Source organism: Lepisma saccharinum, chromosome 15 (assembly GCF_977018435.1).
Source record: "Lepisma saccharinum chromosome 15, izLepSacc3.1, whole genome shotgun sequence".
In the NCBI taxonomy this organism is placed as follows: Eukaryota; Metazoa; Arthropoda; class Insecta; order Zygentoma; family Lepismatidae; genus Lepisma; species Lepisma saccharinum.
The window spans coordinates 2220492-2237334 of record NC_139243.1 but is presented as its reverse complement, the minus strand read 5'-3'; the positions used below and the strand labels follow the sequence as shown (position 1 = coordinate 2237334).

At 38.9% G+C, this 16843-nt stretch overlaps 1 protein-coding gene across 2 annotated transcripts in view; it reads right to left on the bottom strand.

The window, feature by feature from the left end:
- dachs (unconventional myosin-IXb-like dachs) overlaps positions 1 to 12053 on the bottom strand; it is a 349926-nt gene extending 337873 nt beyond the window's left edge. For both annotated transcript variants that reach the window (XM_083136514.1, XM_083136515.1), the window contains exon 1: positions 11567 to 12053. In XM_083136514.1, coding sequence (XP_082992640.1) covers positions 11567 to 12023 — 457 coding nt within the window. In that variant the 5' untranslated portion in view covers positions 12024 to 12053. The remainder of the gene's footprint in view (positions 1 to 11566) is intronic.
- Positions 12054 to 16843: the final 4790 nt, after the last annotated feature.

Here is a 16843-nt window from a genome sequence, read left to right as displayed (position 1 = left end):
TATGATCGGTTGTTTTGTACAAACTATGCAGCCTAGCTAAAATTAACCAGATTGAGTAATTTTGAATAAATTATTTAACAAATCGTTTGGTAACCTTAAATAAAAACATTTGGTAAGAAGGTAATTTTGACTAAATTATTTGGTTTTCCTAAACAAATGGTCTACATTTTGTTAGATTTACCAAAATGATATTTGGTTTTGGTAACCAAAAAATTGTTTACGACAAACAAATATAACTTGACCAAATCTTTTTGTACTGGTGAACAATTGTTTGGTGGATGCCTATTTAAACAAACGAATTGTTCACCAGTACCATTTTTTTTGGTTAATCCAAACAAACATGTTTCTCTGTGTAATCTTGTAACCATTCAGTTCTAAATAATACCATCGTCAGATGAAGAAACCTCATAGTGGTTATGCAACCTACTAATTTAGTTTGAACTGGATGATATAAAGAATGATAATGATTCAATTACAGTAGCGTAACATTAAAACTTCATTTATTGTTGCTATTATTTGCAGATCGCGTGTGGAAAAAGCTATAAAAATATGTGATCTAGTGATACATAATAATGCCATTCACATAGTTTGCTTTTCCAGTTCATTGTGTAGGACCCATATTACAATATAGTACAACTACTTGGAATTTGAACTACAACATCGCTATGATTACTGTAATTAAGAATGCAGAAATATTTTAGATCACTTTAGTATTTCGAATCCCGAATGCTCACATTTTACTGCCAATGTCACAATTTATTAAGTAAATTAATATTAAAAACTGTTGATACAAAAGGAGAAACTTATATGAATACAAATTCGCCTCGAACATATTAAATGCACAAGAGCCATGTGAAAATAGACAAACAAGGTTAATTCATTTTTATTGAAAATATCACTTATTATATATGAAATTAAAGGGAATGAGGTGTTTTTCCTAATTTTCATTAGCCAGTGTCTTTCAACTGCTATTTTTCCAACACTCATGGAGGTCCACTCATATCAGGGCACACTTCAATAACCCTAACTATGCAGAATTTGGAATTATTAATATAAGCATTAGTTTCATGACTTTTAAATAACATATTGTTTCAAACCTATTACTTTTTATGGTAGAAGTGGTATTTTATGTGTGGTGCTTCCGCTAATTTAGTTCCATTATGATAGTGTATTATACCATACGTAAACTAAATTAATTCTGATTTCGTTGTAATTGTATCATTTATAGTTTTTATGTCTTAAGCTCTGAAGTATCCTACTTCATTTCTGAAACAAACCTTAGTTGGAAGAATCTATTTATGATCATTTTCATAGCCTTTGCATTGTTCCATAATCCTACATGTGCATGATGTCACATCCGTCACAAAATTTGTCACACCCCTCACAGCAAAAAATGTTTATAATAAAAGTATGTAGTAAACATTTTAGAAACTAAAAGCATCTAAATGTCTAGTAAAGTTTACTTTGTGACAATAAAATAAAATTTGTTTCAGTAAACCCATACATTTCACACTTTCTTTTCTGAAAGACTGATGGAGGTCCTAAAGTCAAGTCTCAGAAGTGTCACACCCCTCACAATTATAAAAAAGTAATTTCTGTAGCTGAAAATTGAGATGGAGGGGAAACATTCTGAAATTAAATAACTTTCATCAAGTTAAATGAAATTACATGAGTTGATAGAGTTACATATTTGAAGATTCTAAGGAAAAGAATGTAAATTTGTCTGAATGTCATACCCGTCACAATGGAATTGCCCACAACATAATATTCCATATTTCTTATCAAAGATTACTTATGACCTTGACGATACTCACTGTACAAATATACACCTGTCTGTACAATATCTGATTGCACCCACAATAGATTTTATTTTAGCGCACAAAAATATACGTTCAAGAATAACTCTCAACACTGCATAAAATGAATGTAAATGTGCATGTGTTTGTTGAACACAAAATTTAATTTAATTTAAATAAAATGAAAAAGCACCTTATAGTTAAAACAGATTTCTTTCCTCCCGCTTTGAAACGTTGGGATGATGCATGTAGTAGGCTACTGCTTTCTCATGTTATTTTGAACGTGTACACCAATATTTTATCTATCCAATATGAATTTAACAAAAAAAAAGGGCGTTTGGGATTAGATTAGATTTTGAGTTAATTTGAAAAATATAAAATCCAGTAGCCATTTTTAAACATTTTGAGAAATAAGTTGTCATATTTTCAGAAAAATGAAAAAGCCATCAATTTTATTTCTGGGTAAGTTAGATCATATATCTAAGTTCATTTTAAAAATACTTGTGTTGACGTTGCACCTTTCCCTTTCAATGATAATTCAAATTTTAGTAAACCATGATTTCGGCAAGAAAAAAATCATATAATATTTTTATTAATTTATTAGTGTACTAAAATATAAGTGTGATATGCTGGCATATATTCTTTTAGAATCCTTATTGTTTGGTTAAAATTGTTGTGATGTTTCAAAAAGATTGAATAATTTATAAGGGAGATTTTTTTCTAAGACACTTGGAGGCTCTGGAAATGGAAGAAAGGATGAATCACTGAAAGTTTGAGGGTCTATAAAAATGAAATCAGGCAAGTTAAATACAAGAAAAATTATGTGGTTTCTCACCACCATGGAAGGATTAAATGAGCCAAGTTTCATCAAAATCTGAGATCATGGGTACCTTGGTCTGGTTGAATTGACATGGAATGGACCCATAGACAAACAAGAAATATCAGTTATGTAGGTCAGAAGAACGCTTTGGTTCAACTTGAAGAATGGGTTGAAACATAGTAACAGATCGTGTTGACGATAACACTATTTAATGTTGTCGTGAAGGTAGTCAACAAAGTCAAAGCAAATTAAAAGGGAAAATGAAAAGTATGATATTTGCAGATGATATTATGGTTTTGTGTAAAACGACGTGAGAAGCGCAAGAATGAATTGATACATAGAGCACAGACAGAATTGTAGGCACCCAAATGAAAGTAGCCCATACCTCATTTTCTCTAGTCCAAAAGTAATAAAGAAATCCGTCACTCTATATAACAGCAATACATCCATCTTGACATATTATGCAACTACACTTAATTAACAAATTCTCAGACCAAATGCAATCCATCCTGTCACAGAATAACTTTCACTTATTTCCTTACCATTCCCGTCACCAGTGAGTGGAGAAAAGAATAATTGCACTGAAGATAATAACCCATTGTGACTTATGAGTTGGAAACGTGGACAAAAACTGGACATTAAGGAGGAAATGAAGGAAAGTACAGGCAGAAGAAAGTATATTCTTGAACAGCATCAAAGGCAAGACCAGAGGAGCTAACAAAACGTGGATACATGAGGATAGAATTTCAAGAAGGAACTAAGAGAGAACAGAAAGAATAAGAATATAAGACTCTGGACTCAGGACAAGGTATGCAGAGAATGAAGGTGGCAATAATGGCTAAATAATGAAAAACAAAGGAAAAGGTGAAAGATAGGGTATTGGCGAGATGGTAAGATGGATAACCAAAGGATATAGAGATAAACGTTGTAGGACGGAGAACAGTAAAATAGAGGAATGGTGGGGAGACAGAGCAGAATAACTGCACGCTTGGAACAAGGCACGATAGGCAAGTTTCGTTGAAAACATAACTTTTCAAATTATGTCAGTGCTCGTTGGTATCAATATTTGGAATACTATAGTGCCGTTATATAGTTTCGAATGCGTATTCCATACATAGTAATTTGAAAACACTAAATTGCTGACCAAGGCACGATTTAAAAACACTTTACATGTAACGTTTCTACCCTCTATCTGTGTTTTTATTATGAAAACATGGCTTAATTATATTAACAGAATTTGCTGGTAATTGTAAACAGAAGTGTCGTTATCTGTATGATATGGTATACATAATATATTTTCTGGATTATAAAAATGCGGCACGTTCTCCCTCTTCCCCCGCTAACGAAGTTCGTGCTTGTAAACAAAGCGATGTTCAACTCGTAAAATAATTCTCACGAAACACGTTCTTTCACTACGTTGTTTTTTATTCTTCTTTTTAGGTGAATCTAATAGATGAGAATGAATGGACACTCACGAAGCAACATCCATGGCCAGGGACTCGAGTGCGGTATCGAAAATGCTCCTACCTCAAGTGGACGAATCTAAGGTAGGCAGAAACTTGAGTGAAGTGGCGCTGCAAGTTTCATGTTAGTACGTATTTCGCTTGTATGCATTCGGTTCTTTTATTGTGGCTTGCTTTTGGATGTTTGCGAGTGCGATTGCTATTATAACTAGCAATAACCCTTTCAAAGTGGAACAGAGTTGGTTTTCACGGAACTTCCTTCCCCTTCTGCGCTCCAATTTCAGCCATCACCCCTGTGTTTCCACTGCACTCGTCGAATTGGCGCATGCGCACTCGGGTCGATGGTCGTGACTAACATAGTCGGACTGGATCAAGATGCCAAAGCTAGGGTGGCTGCGTGAGATATTCAAAACCTTAACGAATATACCGTATTTCACTGCATAATCGTCGCACCCTGCTTTTCCTGTCCAAGAATTGGTTTGCAGCCTTTCATCGAGTAATCGTTTCCTCGATGCGTCAGATAACGAAACCAACGATGGTGTGTAGAATCTGCGGACACAGAACATTAAATGTTGTAAGTTCGTACTTCGGAACACTAGAAAATATTCTCAAGTGTAATACTTCGACTATAATTTACAGAACAATAACAACTAGTTTGTTTCTCTTTTCAGACAGAAAAAAAAAATCGATAAACTGTCAGGTAGGAATGATGTTCGTCGATTTTGGCTATTCAGTTTTAACCCAAAAGAATAAATTCCGTGGCACAACAGCCATCGAAGGGCAAGGGCCTGCCAGAGCGACTTTTCATAGGGTGGCCATGGTCCCATCGTCGATGTTTTCTGGCTTTCGAGACCGGAGCCGCTACTTCTTTTTTTCAAGTAGCTCCCCAATTGTTCTTACGATGCTGGTTCATTGATTTGCTTTTATTTTACTTCGCTCTTTGTGCCACTTTTGGCTAATTTACGAAGATGGGGATGAGTGATGATGTGATGAAATTCATGAATGGACACACACAAACATCCATGCCCAGTCCGGGATTCGAACTCGGGACCCCTGGCGTCGTAGCGCGATGTGCTAACCACTCTGTTACTGGGGCCGGCTTTACGACTTTACGATACTGTATCAGCGACGAAATTTTGGGGGCTCCCACCGGGAATCGAAATATTCACGAGAAATCCTGGAAATTCTTGCATCCTAATCTTGCACCAACGACAGTTTTGTACCGGTAACGTAGGCACTTTTTTTTAAAAAACAAAGATTGACATAAAATGTGCGACGATTATGCTGTAACATAACTTCTGTTCACGTATCTTTTAGTGTTGCATCCATTTATCGTGCCGTTGCATTCATTTTCATCCAGTCGTGGACATTCCTTACGAGCTCAAAGCACCTGGGATGGAAGTATAGTTGAATCCGGAACCACGTGATCATAAAACATAGTGCGATCCCAATTAAGATCCAGGATGTGTGACTCTGAGCGCATCGCATGCTGGGAATTGAAAAAAAAAGAATTCCGGGCGAAAACCGGAATATTACAAAACGTGCAATTAACGCGTGGGGCAGATGGGACGGGGAGGCTGCAGCGACATGTACGCCAACCGGCAGAACCAGATCTGCAACTCCGACACGAGCATCTCCTTCATCAAACGGAGCTAAATTTTGTGTTAATTTTTCACTAAATGTCGCTATGAATCTTCGGCTTGTTTGCGGACACGCCTGGGTTGCCAATGGTGGAAGGATTGCTGCTGCAGGTCGTCTTGTGGGGAACGATCTCGCCAACCTAAGTTCTGGGTTCGAGTCTCATTCTGCGCACGTGTCTATTCTCAACATCCTGAATTTTCCATCTGGAGGCCAGTGATGTGCCGTAGACTATAAGTTTACGTCTACATTCGTTGTCTACACGTAATCTACGCGTAGATTACATTGGGTTGTAGTTTACATAGATTACGTAGACAATCTAAAGTGCATTAAAATTAATTTTCAAGTGTTTCATGAAAGGAAAGTGAAATTTTCAACTATACTGGTTCCTAACGAAATGAAAAGAATCCTATTTACAACAAAATTTCTCTTCTCTTCTATTATCAACTATGGAAGAATATAATAGTATGCAAAAAACAACAACAGATGGCAGTCGTGAGGCAAGAGTGGTCTTTTTCCCATAAAGCACTTGAATATTTCCTATATTAGGTTTCTTCCTAGGTGAGAAATTGTTCGAATTTGGAAGAAAGAGTATGAAATTTCTCCTCACACATCAGCAATTGATACACAATATAATTTTATTTTAATTCCAGGGCGCCCTTTGCTAAGTTATCACCTTTTGCCATGTTGTTTACATAGATTACGTAATCTACGTGTATAAAGTAGTCTACGTGTAGAATGTAGACTATCGTTGTTTACGCGTAGACGCACATCACTGCTGGAGGCGTAAGGTCTTTATAGAATATAAGAGGATTTGTTTTACGTATGAGCACACCTTGCCCAAAATAGTGCATTTTATTATAACCCCTCCTTGTCTTTGCCTTCACCGCTTAGTTTTTTACGAGTTCACAACTATTATACAATAGTATACAACTAGTATACTATCTTATACTTTCCTCGCTTCACTACAGCTTTCCTTTTATCATTGATGTATTAGTTAGTTGTTTTCAGAAGTTTAATAAATCCCTTTCACCCACTTTCATTCCCCTCAACCTCTCAAGTAAATTAAATCAATTTTTTCACCTATTTTCGTCTTGCCTCCAATTCTTCTTTGCACTTGAGGAGAATGTGAAATTTCGTCTCTTTCTTACAGCGTAGCGGCCTATCAGCGTTACCGCCCTCTTGTTTGAGTTTGACTTGTGTCCATCCCCGGCCTCAACCAGGCCAATCCTCGCTAAATTTCTGCCACGCTTAAGTCCTCATAGTTTGTATCCACTGATTATGATGGTTCATTTAGCGTCAAAAATTACTATTGGGAGGGGGAGGTAAATCACTACATAGAAGTTACTTTCTGTGCTCCTGTCATTGATTACTTGAATTGTTATTTTACGTCGCTTTTCTTCCACTTTTGGCTATGAGGATGACTGATGATATCATGAAATTGGTGAAGGGACACTCACAAAGAACACCAGTGTTCGAAATCCTGGGGGGATTCCCCCCACCAACAATCCTGGCCTCAAAAATCCCCCCGACCAAAACTTTCCGGGGGGGAGAGTTTTTGTTACAACAAACAAAGGATAAGCAATTACTTTTAATTTCAAATATACTGTACTAAGAATAATATCGAATGCATACACAAATTAGTGTAGTTGTGAGGGTTCAATGCTTTGTCTCTCAAGAGATCATTAACAAATCTACATCAATACGCACAAAAAACAAGAATGCAAAACAATAATAACTATGAAATCTGATTGATTTATAATAACATAAAGCAAAAACTACATAAAAACTTGCACATAATAAAACATTCAACTATTTCATAATTTCTGAACATCTTTAACCAATTAGTAAAGGACGTAGTTTGCTACTTTATAATATCTGATATACATAAAAGTAACAAATTTATTTCTTTGTGTGTAATTAATAATAATACTATTTTTAATTACTAATTTAGTAATTTAATTTAGTAATTTATTTTCACTTTTAATAACATTATAAATATGTATATTGTATAATTTATATGTATGTTTGTGGGGGAGGGGGGTTGTACATTAAGATCTTTCTCCCCCCACCAGTCTTAAATGATTTCGCACCCTGAAGAACACCCGTGCCCAGACTGAGATTCGAACCCGGCAATGCTCGTATCTTGGCACGCTGTGTTGTTTCTCTGTCACACATCGCCTAACCTTTCTCGTCACCGGAATAGCAACGTAGAACAAGAAAAATGACAATTCAACCGCAGTTAAACTATATGCTGGAAGAACATTGCACATTATCTCGGATCTCATTTTGAACTGTAGGTCTAGTCCTGGATGGTGTATCACAACATAAGTCCGACTGAAGACCAACTTTAACAATGACACCAACGAGACATCTCTGCCGTGTACCATTCAGGTGTTGGCAAGGCTCTGCACAGCCACCACATTCCTGGGAGATTTCGATATTAGAATGAAAACCATAGGCATATTTAGGTGTATTTGAGAAATACTTTGAGACATGATGGCTGAACAGCTAAAAATGATAGGACATATTAAGTAGAGCTTCCTGTTGAAAAATTCAATAGATAGAACAATTAGGAGTTAGAAAGAAATAGAGAGCTACAATGGGACTCGGTGGATTGACCACGTGTTATCCGATGAAAATCTGTTTGGCAGAAAATACTTGAAGTCTTACGTAACGTAAGATTTCAGGACGTTTCTGCCAATTGAAGAGATTCTCCTTTGCTATCGCTTTCTATAAGAAAATTTAGCATAATTTCTTCCCCTCTGGACCTTCTTTCCCTTATTCTATATTTCTAATGGTAGCGTCGTCGCCTTGTAATCAAGGGGTCCCGGGGTCGATACCCGGTGGAGGCACATAGTGCTTCGGATCCCACTTTAAGCTGTAGGTCTGCCTTACTGTGCATAAAGTGGACTTAAAACACCAAATCAACCAACCAATCTATATTTCTAATTTCTAAGTCGATATATATATATATATATATATATATATAATATAACTTTGTCAATATTCTTGAGTATTAGAACTAATTTTTAAGGTATAAAATGATAATTGTAGTGCTTCATGATAATTTTAGTGGGAAGATGAGTTACCTCATAACTAAAGCAACACATGGAACACACTCCTTCAAAATATAATTCTAGAAAATGTACGCAAATAATATGAAATTAACACTTCTTCAGTTACAAAATAATGCGCTTTTTAAAAGGAATTCTTGAGTACAAAACGTTACTTCCCCAATGGTAACGCTGTCGCTTCGTAATCAAGGAGACGTCTGGTTCCTGCCGGAGGCACGTGGTGCATGTAATCGCATTTTAAACTTTGCAATCAGTCCCAATTAGCCTATCTATGCATAAAATGAACTTAAAACAAACATTGAGTACAACCCCCCTCCCACAATTATAATCAATAACACTCCTTTTCAATCACACTACTAAAAACCAATTTTTTCTCAAATTTCCTGTAATTTTGTGTTCCTTCATATGAAAGGGGCATTTTCTAATTGCAAATTACCTGATACTCAAAATTATAGGACATTTATATGTATTTTTTTTTCCAAATTTCTCTATGACGCCAGACGCAAGATTCAAATATAAGACCTGTCCGGGGGGAAAAGAAAACGCCAAGCCAATAACCCTACTTAAATATTACATTTTGTTACTATTGGTATTGTAATGACTACAACCCGGATTTTAGGCAAAATTCCTATTCGTTTCCGACGCTGGTAGACAAAAATTGAACACAAAAGTACACCAATCCGAAGGTTCTTAACATTCTGAAGAATACTTTATGTTGCCTTTTTATTTGCCTATTTCAAACATTTTTGCCTTTTTTGCCTCTTTTGTCATTCCGAAAAGGCATTATGTTGCCTTTTTTTGCCTATTTCACCTTACGCTGCCTTTTTCAAACATTTTTGCCTCTTTTGTGATTCCGGCAAAGTTATATTTCTCTTCTTCAATTTGATTTCGTTTTTCAATAACCCTTGTTATTCAAATTATTATTTCTAAATACATTTTTAAGATATAAGAAGAATTTAAGTCCTTCTCTTCAATTTTTAATGCCTGTTCTTCAATTTTCACTGCCTCTTTCTGAAACTTGACTGCCTTTTTTTCGACACACACTGCCTTTTTCAAAATTTTTCGTTGCCTTTTTGCCTGCCATTTTTAATACTTTTCAGTGCCTGAACATCCGGGCTCTAGTAATGACACAATTTGAATTCACTTCTTTTAGGAAAGTGGAATCGCTTTAAAATGTATGTAAACGTGGGAAAAGGAATTTATGAAGTTTATCCTCTTCTATACTTCCTTTAATTGAATATACTGGTACAGCCAGACCTGACTCGTTGTACACACACACACACATACAACTCTGAACAAGGTTATTGTCCTCAGCTCACCATGGCGAAATAGACACCCAATTTATCACAGTTGTAAGGACAACTACACATATCTTATTCATATATTAAAGTGTCTACGCAATCTCGGTTCGTATTCCTGCGTACCTGAAATTTTCCGATAAGACCTTTCGTGACGTCATTCAAACTAGGCTCTGGATAAGTAATTGCACGACTCGCCAGAAAAGACAAAGTCCTCGTGTTAGATCACAACTACACGGCTTCATCCTCCGTCGACGTTCAATCAGCGAAGGGAATTAAATGTTTTTGTTTTCGAAACAGGACTTTGATTTCGCAACGGGCCGCTTTTTCCACGACGTTCAAAATTCCACAAGCGTCTGCAAAGATCATGGCGTCAATTAAAGAGATTGTAATTCTGCAATTGCAGGATATGATAAAATTTTGTCAGATTAGGATTTCTTTTCTGAGCGACCGACATCCTACATAAGTCTGAAATGCAAAACCACATTGCAAAAAGTTACCTCAAGTTTAATAGTACTTTAATGGATTGTTTTTACAATTCTTCACTGCGTTATCGTTCATTAACACCACTAATGAAGGGTTGCCACAGCTGTACATATTTTACGAAACTGCTTCTAAGCTCTGATGTCTGGACACACACACGCATACTGCTTCTCGATATATGCCAGGGGTAGAAAAATACAGGGCTCCTGAAAATATTGACCTGGCGCCTGAATTTTCAAATTCAGTTCAATAGATTATCCATTTTTTAATATTTCGAGTTCGTATATGTTATGGAAATTTCCATTACCTCTTTTACAGTATGTGTTTTTTAATGATTGCGTGTTTTCCGCTCACGTGTATCATTAAATCAAAATAATAAGCATGCAATTATAAATTTTCGCAGTGTTGCTAACCGAATTTTAAAATCTGTGGCGATATGGTAGTCTGCCATATATTAGAATGTGTAGTATACTTATTCATGTTGTTTCTGGTAGAGCCTTCATTAAGAAGGCCACTTCGGCACAAGGATAAATTACTTTTAATCCAATCTTGTGTTAATTAATAAATTAAATGGTTTAAGATTACATTTCAAAATGTGTAGCTTTATATCAGTTGGATCCATAGCTTTGTTAGACCGCATTTGCAAAATGGAAAAAGGGGCTGAGCCTGAATTAGTTTTAGTTCTTTCTACCACTGTGAATACATATATCCATTCATTCATAAATGCTGGATTCCTTTCTGAAATTGTAAAACTTTTCATTATGTTTTGAAGTTGGTACCTTTTACTTTCGAAACCAAATTCAATGATTGTTATAATGCCATGAGTAAAGGTTGTGTCTTTCAATCAATGACATATCGACGTCTTTTTAACCTCTTAACACAGTCAACATCCTGAAAAGATCCACATTTAAATATATGCAAGAAGTGGTGATTTTGCGACCAGGTAACAAGTGACAATGACACTAATAAAGATAGCGATGGCTGTACTCACCCAAAGATGCTCCAACGGAGTCGTATCCCGTATGTCGCCTGGACGCCTCCGCCCTCTCTATACGAATCTGGGACGCCTGCTTCTTGGTCCTCGCCCTCTGTCCGCCCTTGAGCTTCGATCGCACTTTGGCCCGATGCAGCGACCTGGCCATCAGACTGTCCAGCGTTTTCTGGAGGGCGACCTTCTCGCGGTAGCGGCAGAAGAATTCGGGTTTGATGCGATACCGGCTGAGGAAATCGTCGTAGAGGCGCATTGTGGTCCTCAGAGCGAGGATTTCCTTGATCCGAGCCTCTTCCTCTGAGCTGTCCGTGTATTCAGGGACGTCGTCCTCGCTTCCGGTGTCCCTGTCCGGACCGTCCGGCTGTCGGAGCGTCCCCTCGTACGTCTCGTCCGGAAGTAGGGGAGGCGACATCGTTCCACATGTCGGTGTAGGTTGCTGTGTCTCGGCGAGTTTCATTCACTAACACAGTTATCCAGTAAGGCACAATTCCCCCAACCTTTCTGAGATTTAGGGAACACAATTGACCACTAAAGCACAAACTCCAAGTCTTCCTGAGCGTTAGGGGTACACAATTATCCAGTAAGGCACAAGCCACCAGTCTTCCTGAAAGATAGAGCCACACAGTTATCCACTAAGGCACAAATCGCCAGTCTTCCTGAACGTTAGGGGCACACAATTATCCACTAAAGCTCAAATCTCCAGTTTTGCTGAGCAATACTCACACAGTTATACACTGAGGCACAAACCTGTAGTCTTTCTAAGTGTCAGAGGTACACCATTATCCAGTAAGGAACAAATTCCCAGTCTTCCTGAGCGTAAGTTACACAGTTATCCACTAATGCACAAATCTCCAGTTGTTTTTTTTCTGAACGTTAGGGGCACACAATATTATCCAATAAGGCACAAATTCCCAGTCTTCCTGAACGTTAGGGGCACACAATTATCCACTAAAGCTCAAATCTCCAGTCTTCTTCAACAATACTCACACTGTTATCCACTGAGGCACAAACCCGCAGTCTTTCTGAGTGTCAGAGGCACACAAATACTAAAACACACACCGAAGGGTTTGGCTACTGGACCGAAGAGAAACAGAGAGAGAGAGTGTGCTGCTTAGTGTGTCAAAGAACAGATCTGTGTTTTTTTTGGAGCAAATCGTGGCTCGTGCGAGCGACAGTTTCTTTTAATTGCCTGTCGACAAAAATGGGTGTTGCCTCCCAGGTCTGCGCGTCCGCCAAGAAGCACCGCGAGGGACTAAAATGTCCAAGAATCAGATTTAGAGGAAGAAATCCTGGGATAAAACCTTGAAAAGGGAGAAGGGGGGACCCGATGCTGCATTCCAGCGTACGGGGGAGAGAGGGGGGATCAAGGTAAAGGGGTGGGTGGAAGAGAATCAAAAGTCTGCACGTTTACCGATTTGACCCGATAATTACGGAGTGCGGGGTCACGATCGGCAGGGTACGGGTTGTAATTACGAGGAACAGCGTGTTTGTGGGTCGTCTCGCGTGTATCGATGGTTTATGGCTGTCGGGTCATGCTGCAACAGGCTGGTCTTGACCCCTCATGTGCACATACGCTCACACGTGAAGCATGGTTCGCTATGGGATGATGATGCTCCGCGACGTGGAGGAAATGATTAAAGCTTTGCTTATCCTAATGACACTTCGGCGCTATTATCCTCTCCGCACACATACACACACGCGCTTGATGAGTTATGCACGGGGAACGTTGGTTTCTCGTGGAAAAATCAAACATCTTCCTTAATCACTTCCTAATTTATCATCCCCAGGAACATATTTATGAGACTCATTACTACGTCGCGCCTCCCACTAAAAGGGGTTGGTGGGTCAGTCTCAATGGGGTTATTAACACTCAGCATTTTCTAGAAATTTCGCACATACTTTTTTAAATAAACAAACACAAATTTCAAGTGATCTTCCTGAGACACACAATTATCCAGTAAGGCACAATTCTTTCAGTCTTCCTGAGCAACAGGGGCGCAGAATCTTCCTGAGCGTTGGGGGAACACAATTATCACACATTTCCCAGTCTTCCTGAGCGATAGAATCGCAAGATTACCCATTAAGGAACAAATTCTTAGTCTTCCTGAACGATAGGGGCGTAAACTTATTCATTAAGGCACAAACCTCAGTTTTCCTTAACGTTAGGGACACATAATTATCCACTAAGACACAAATCCCCAGTCTTCCTGAGCATTGGGGGCACACAAGTATCAACTAAGCCACAAATCCCCATTCTTCCTGAGTGTTGGGGCACACAGTTATCCACTAAGGCACAAACCCCAGATTTCCTGAACGTTATGGGCACACAATTATCCAGTAAGGCACAAATTCCCAGTGTCAGGGGCACACAAACATTCAGTAAGTCACAAATCCGTATCGTTCCTGAACTTAAGGGATAACAATCATGCAGTACAAACTTCCTTACCTTCAAGGCACACAGCTATCCAGTAGGGTACAAATTTCGTGTCTTCCTGAGCGTTAGGGGTGTAAATAAATTAACAAAATAAGATTAATTCGTCACAAGCACTTCCGCAGAGCTTGGTTTGTTACAGCGACGGGTTTTGGGGGGGATTTTTCGTCATACGGTAGCGCTCTCTCCGAGGACACTGCCAAAACACAATCGACCACATCTTCCGCCGCTCATGTCAGCTGTCAATTCGCCCTCCCCCGCCATCGTTTCTCGAGCAAGGAGCGACCGCGTGACTCTTGCGCCGAGCTGTGGCAGCGGCTGGCCAATCCATCTCGGGCGGGCGAAGGACTGCGTACGAGAGCGGGGAGCGCTCCTCAACTGTCACCCGAGGTGGCTGCGGGCAAACAGACCGGATTTACGCGTAAGCGACGGATGTTCTTCCTCTATGCCACTGACTCACTGCGGCGGGCCTGTAAAGACTCTCTGGAGACTGAATGAGAAGCTCTGAAGCTCCCAAAGGGACGAAGCGGCATCAGTAAACAGCATTCATAATTAGGGAAATACATTTATTGGCACTAAAATCTGAAAAGGTGCTATAATTTTTTTTAAAAAAAAGCAACACAAAATAAACAGTGATGTCTATTCTTTTTTGTTATTTAGCGTCGCTTTTCTTCTTTTGACTAATCGCGACGATGGGGATGGGTTTTGATATGATGAAATTGATGGACACTCACAAAGAGCGTCTTTGTCCAGGCCTGGATTCGAACCCGGGACCACTTCTTTCTAAATGGAAAACTCCTAAGCAGCAGTTTTCCACACACATCAACCTCATATCAATTACAATCAAATCTCTACTTTTTCAGTCAGGACAAACAACGAGATTCGAACCTGGGACCCTGGCGTCATAGCGCGCTGTGCTAACCACTTCGCCACGCAGATCGGCACGAACATGAATTTTCTCAAAGTTAATGATTTGAATGCTTCATATATTTCTTATTTTTGCGTCGCTTTGCTGTTCCTTTGCGCTAATCGTGAAAATGGTGTTTAGCATCGGATCATTTCACATTACCCTTCACATCTTGATATGTATCTCGTCTTTGTTAAACAGTTTCCATTTTAATATTCGGTTCATTTTCTTCTTTTCTTTGCTCAGTTTCTTCTATTCTATAGTATTTGATCATAGGTGTGCTTATATCCTATTAATTTAGATACCGTACAAGGAAAGAACTTCCGTCTTTCACATTCACTATTTTCACTAACTTCTTAATTGAGTCTCAGAAATTTTAATAGCCCCTTTTCACTGTACATCTTTCTATTAGTTTATTTGCTCTCTTTGTCCACACGTAATGCAGGAAAGTTCCCACATTGCTTATTTGCGTTCCTCCTCATAACGGTTTTCCTTATCCTCTCTATACTAGTCATATTCCATAATATTTTTTTCTTGCCTGTCCTGTTTCTTTTCAATGGAGGAGAATGTTTCGTCTCTTCCTCGGAGCATAACGTATATTCTTGGCTTCCATCCTCATCTTTGAGTTCAACTTGTGCCCATCCCCCAGTCTGAACCAGGCTAATTCCGATCTATATTTTGGTCCACGTAGTTCCTCACAAGTGTACATTATTGCTGACGTTTCTTTGCGACATTGCGCCAGAATTTTCTGTTTCTTAATGTCTTACACTATATCGCGTAGCCCCCCCCCCCCCCCCCCCGTTGGCGTCATCGCCTTGTAGTCAAGGGGTCGATACCTGGCACACAGTGGTTCGGATTCCACTTTAAACTGTAGGTCCAGTCTCGATTAGCCTTACTATGCACAAAGTGGACTTAAAACACCAAATCCAGTGTCGTATACTGAGTCCAAGGTCTGGGATATCTCACAATGTCACGTGCTCCTAGGCTATGAATAGAAATAAGTTTAGTAACTACTAAGAAATCAGGTTGTCAACTCATAGGAAATCAGGTTGCCAACTCATAGGAAATCAGGTTGCCAACTCATAGGAAATCAGGTTGCCAACTCAAGAAATCAGGTTGCCAACTCATAGGACATCAGGTTGTCAACTCATAGGAAATCTGGTTACCAACTCATAAGTAATCAGGTTGCCAACTCATAAGAAATCAGGTTACCAACTCATAGGAAATCAGATTGCCAACTCATAGGAAATCAGCCCGACCCTGTGGCCGAGTGGTTAGCACATCGCGCTGCGACGTCAAGGGTTCCGGGTTCGAATCCCGGTCGGGCTTGGTTGTTTGTGAATGTCCATTCATCAATTTCATCATTTCATCACTCATCCCCATCTTCGCAAATTAGCCAAGAGGCACAAAACGCGAAGTAAAATAAACTAAATCAAATCATAAAAAAAAATCAAATCATAGGAAATCAGGTTGTCAACTCATAGGAAATTAGGTTGCCAACTCATAGGAAATCAGGTTGCCAACTCAAGAAATCGGGTTGCCAACTCATAGGACATCAGGTTGTCAACTCATAGGAAATCTGGTTACCAACTCATAAGTAATCAGGTTGCCAACTCATAAGAAATCAGGTTACCAACTCATAGGAAATCAGGTTGTCAACTCATAGGAAATTAGGTTGCCAACTCATAGGAAATCAGGTTGCCAACTCATAGGAAATCAGGTTGCCAACTCAAGAAATCAGGTTGTCAACTCGTAGGAAATCAGGTTGTCAACTCGTAGGAAATCAGGTTGCCAACTCATAGGAAATCAGATTGCCAACTCATAGGACATCAGGTTGCCAACTCATAGGACATCAGGTTGCCAACTCATAGGAAATCAGGTTGCCAACTCATAGGAAATCTGGTTACCAACTCATAAGTAATCAGGTTGCCAACTCATA